The 4,657-nt window shown below is 34.8% G+C and overlaps 1 protein-coding gene across 1 annotated transcript; it reads left to right on the top strand.

Moving 5' to 3' along the window:
* Positions 1-799: 799 nt before the first annotated feature.
* On the top strand, positions 800-1,249 carry LOC146886239 (uncharacterized). The gene has a single exon (XM_085673357.1). The coding sequence runs from the start codon at positions 800-802 to the stop codon at positions 1,247-1,249; it is 450 nt and encodes a 149-aa protein (XP_085529483.1).
* The last annotated feature ends 3,408 nt before the right edge of the window (positions 1,250-4,657 follow it).

Here is a 4,657-nt window from a genome sequence, read left to right as displayed (position 1 = left end):
TGACTCAATAGCTTGAATCAATAATGAAGAATGTCTCAATTGCCTAAGGAACTTCAAGATGTCTCATAGGCTCAACACCAACAACCTGTGCAAGGATGTGAGTTATGTGGTGGAGATCATTCAAATGGGCAGTGTGTCATGAAGACCAATTCCCAAGAAAAGGTTAATTATATGGGTAACCAAGGTCGTTAAGGTAATTATGGTAACTACAACCAAAGTTGGAAGCCTCACCCCAGCATGGGCCTGCCTGAACCATCTAACAGACCTCCACCTCAATTACAACCATCTTTGACTAATATGACCACTAAGCTTGAGGAAGTAATTCAACAGTTAGTGCAAGTGTCCATTTCTAATCCAAAGAGCACGAAGGCTTCTCTTCGTAACTTGGATATTCAAATTGGGCAACTTGCTAACAAGTTGGAGGAGAAGCCAAAGAAGAACTTTGGGATTAATACTGAGGTTAACCCCAAAGAGCAGTGTAAGGCTATTGTTACAAGAAGTGGTAAGGTGTTAATGGAGAGAGATGCGTTAAAAAATGAGTGTGAGAAAGAAAAAGGAGAGACAAGTGGAGAAAAAAGTAAGAATAATGAAACAGTTGAGGGAGAAGATGAGAATAGAGTGGAGAGAAAAAACAATGAGAAAAAAGAAATTGTGAAGCCACTTCCTTATGCCAAAACTCACTCCAGATAGTTTCAAAGATCCAGGTAGTTTCACTATACCATGCACCATTGGGAAACTACCCATTGGAAATGAATTAATTGATTTGGGAGCAAGTACAAATTTGATGCATCTTTCCATGATGCGGAGAATTGGAGATTTGGAGGTGAAACCCACGAGGATGACACTTCAATTGGTCAATCGGTCTACTAAGTGTCTATATGGTGTTATAGAAGATGTGATGGTGAAAGTTGACAAATTCACTTTTCCAGTGGATTTTGTCATTTTGTATATGGAGGAGGACATAGAGGTCCCTCTCATATTGGGGCGCCCATTCATGAAGACTGCCAGGGTGATTATTGATGTAGATGATGGTCATCTAAAAGTTCGTGTGAAAGATGAAAATGTGACTTTCAATGTCATAGAGGCCATGCAACATCCAAATGATAATGGCAATTATTTCAGAGTGGAGGTCTTAGATGAAGTGTTTGACACAATAAAGAGACAGACGCATGTAAAATCATCTCTTGAGAGAGTTTTGACTGATTCTTGTGATAGTTTGACTCTTGAAGAGGAAGTTGAAGTGGAATAAGTCACTACGCACTTGGAAAGGACTAGAAAAGCATCTTCCATTAATGCTAAAGTGGAGAAGTTGGCAAAGGAGAAATCTAATGATCAAGGCAAACTTGATTTGAAAATATTGCCAGATCATCTCATGTATGCTTTCTTAGAAGAATATTCTAAGAAACCAATGATAATTAGCACTGCACTTTCACAGTTTGAAGAGCATATACTTTTGGAGGTTCTGAAGGCAAATCAAGGGGCTATAAGTTGGCATATTTATGATTTGAAGGAGATAAGTCCAACCTATTTCATGCACAAGATCATGTTGGAGAAGGACTACAAACCCATTGCACAACCACAAAGACGTTTGAATCCCACTTTGAAAGAGGTGGTGAGGATGGAGGTGTTGAAATTGTTGGAAGCAGGGATGATATATCCAATTTATGATAGTTCTTGGGTAAGTCTTGTGCACGTCGTGCCAAAGAAAGGTGGGATGATTGTTGTCAAGAATTAGAAAAATGAGTTAATTCCAACTCGAACAGTCATTGAGTGGCGGATGTGCATTTATTATAGGAAGCTGAATCAAGCCACTCGAAAGGATCATTTTCCTCTTGCTTTCATGGACTAGATGTTGGAAGGGTTGGCTGGGCAAGCATTCTACTGTTTCCTGGATGGTTATTCAGGATATAATCAGATAGTAGTTAATCCGAAGGATTAGGAGAAGATTGCTTTCACATGCCCTTATGGTGTATTTGCTTATAAGCAGATGCCTTTTGGCCTTTGCAATGCACTTTCTAACATTCCGTCAGGATATTACGGATTTTAAATAATAAATAAAGAAATATTACGTCAGCTTCATTTATTAATGCATCATTTCCCAAGACGTGGGAAATTTAAAACTTTTATTATATCAATAATAATCCAACAACCATAATTATAAACACTATTATAATATCCAAAAGTTGCGTAATAAAAGATTACAATTTATTTCAAAATCATAATATATAAAAACTCTCAAGCTATCCCCACTCCGTAGCTAAGCCTCACCACATCCACCTGCAACAACATCATCTGCTCACGTGTACCGCGCAGACAATCATCGTTAACCACAAGCAGATAGGGTGAGCTTAACAGAATAAAACATATAAATATACGTACATATATAAAACACTTATATATTGATATCATACAATCACGCCAAAGGAATTCCTTCCTTTGATTCCTTACCACATGGCAACAACCATGTTATTCGTGCTCTACATCTTCTAGTGAATACCTCAAAGTGTCTTGCTGCCATACCTATCGACCACAAACTTAGTTCGTAACGTCCCAAATAGGGATGACAACGGGGCGGGGCGGGGACGGGTTTCACTATCCCATACCCATCCCCGTAGAAAAAAATGCATCCTCATCCCCATACCCAAATCCAACGGGTATCAAACTTTTGTCTCATCCCCATCCCCACCGGGTAACAAATATAATCTCGTACCCATATCCGTACCCGTGTTCTAACTACTTCAATATTAATTTTTATAAAAGAAAAAAAATTACGGTAAAGAACATAATATTATCAAATATTCAATATTAGAAAGATGATTGTTTCTTCCATATCAAATACTTTGAAATAAAATATAATTGTTTACATTTTACATTAGAATACCAAATAAAATTTCATGAGAACTAAAACATTTATTAATTTTGCAAACTACAAACATTAATGAAACTTAGTTGATAAAATTAAAAAATATTTAAAAAAAATATAAAATGAAAACAAAAATTCAAATTAAAATATATTTTAAATATTTGTTTAATTCAATTTTTTAAATTCTAATGAATTTTTTTTTATACACTAATAAAAAGTTATAATACATCACTTGATCAAAATGACATAAAGAACAAATAATAAACATAATAATAAAATTTTGACATAGATTTTGTATCTTTTGAACTCCAATATATGTTGGATAGTAAAACAAAATATTCATAGCAATTACATTGAATTTTTATATTGTAGTAAATAAAAATTATTTATACAATTAAAGTGAAAAAATTATAGTATGATTAATAATGAGTTAGAAAATAAAAAATAATTAGATAGAATATATAGAAATATTATTCTACATGATGAAAATAAAAAATAAATAAAAATATTAAAAAATTAACAAATGTGTGTCTTAGAAATAATTTGAGAGGCTATTAAAAGAAATCGCACAAAGGAAAACAAATGTATAATTAAAGGTATGATAAGATGAAAAATACCTTAGAGATCTAAGAAAACTTTTCAAATATCAACATATATACTCAATGGTTAAAAAATAACAAAAATTATTTTAACGAAACAAAAAAGTTTTTCAAATTAAACAAAAATTAATAATAATAAGTAAAGAATTTTTTTATATTACCTTAAATTGAGAGTATAAACATTCTCATGTGAAAGGAAAATATATAATAAATAAAAATATTAAAAAATAATAGAAATATTCAAATGTGAGGCATAAATTTTTTTAATTAACATAAACCATCTTAACATAATTACATAAAGGTTATGATAAGATAAAAAATATATTGGAGATGCGAATGAGTTTCATGACAAACCAAATAATTAGAAGAAATGAAAAATAGAAAGTATATATATATATATATATATATATATATATATATATATATATATATATATATATATATATATATATATATATATATATATATATATATATGATTACTTAATTAATTATGAACATTTTAATAATTTAAACGAGGGCGGAGATATTGCAGGGACGGGTATTATGGCGGGGATATGTACATCCCCATACCTATCCCCATACCCAATTGAAAAAGTCGGGGATTCCCCGTACCCATACTCAAACCCAATCAATGCGAGGATTCCCCGTCAAAACGGGAACGAGTTTGGGCAATACCCACGGGGACGAGTTTATTTGCCACCTCTAGTCCCAAGACTACCAAACTCATCAGCTAGTTACTGAGAAGGGCAATCTATCTGGACCCATCCGTATTGGCCATAACCAGCACATTCACACCGGCAACACTCTCCAACCCGAGCTCAACTCTAGGGTTCCTCGTGTTCATCCACCATCCCGAGCTCAACTCCAGGGATGTCATTCCGAGCTCAACTCAAGGAATGATACGTGCTTAACCCTTATCCCGAGCTCAACTCAAGGGATACGTTTCGAGCCACAACTCAAGGAACACCAACAAATCGACCTTTAAGGCATCACTAAAGCATTGTAGACCATGCACAAGGCAAACACATTGCACATCTACTGCAGCATCATCGCCTGGTGCAACCCGCATAGCGTAACTCGCTAGGCGCAACAGACTCCCAGGCCGCCTGGCAGGGAACACGTACTGCCAGGCGCCTCGCGCCTCTGATGCCACTGTTCGTGCAGGTGTCGCCTGGCGGAACACTCCTCGTTGT

Source organism: Vigna unguiculata, chromosome 5 (assembly GCF_037176805.1).
Source record: "Vigna unguiculata cultivar grain cowpea cultivar isolate G323 ecotype 2 chromosome 5, ASM3717680v1, whole genome shotgun sequence".
NCBI classification, from domain to species: Eukaryota; Viridiplantae; Streptophyta; class Magnoliopsida; order Fabales; family Fabaceae; genus Vigna; species Vigna unguiculata.
The sequence above is the reverse complement of the archived record's forward strand: the minus strand, read 5'-3'. Positions and strand labels throughout refer to the sequence as shown.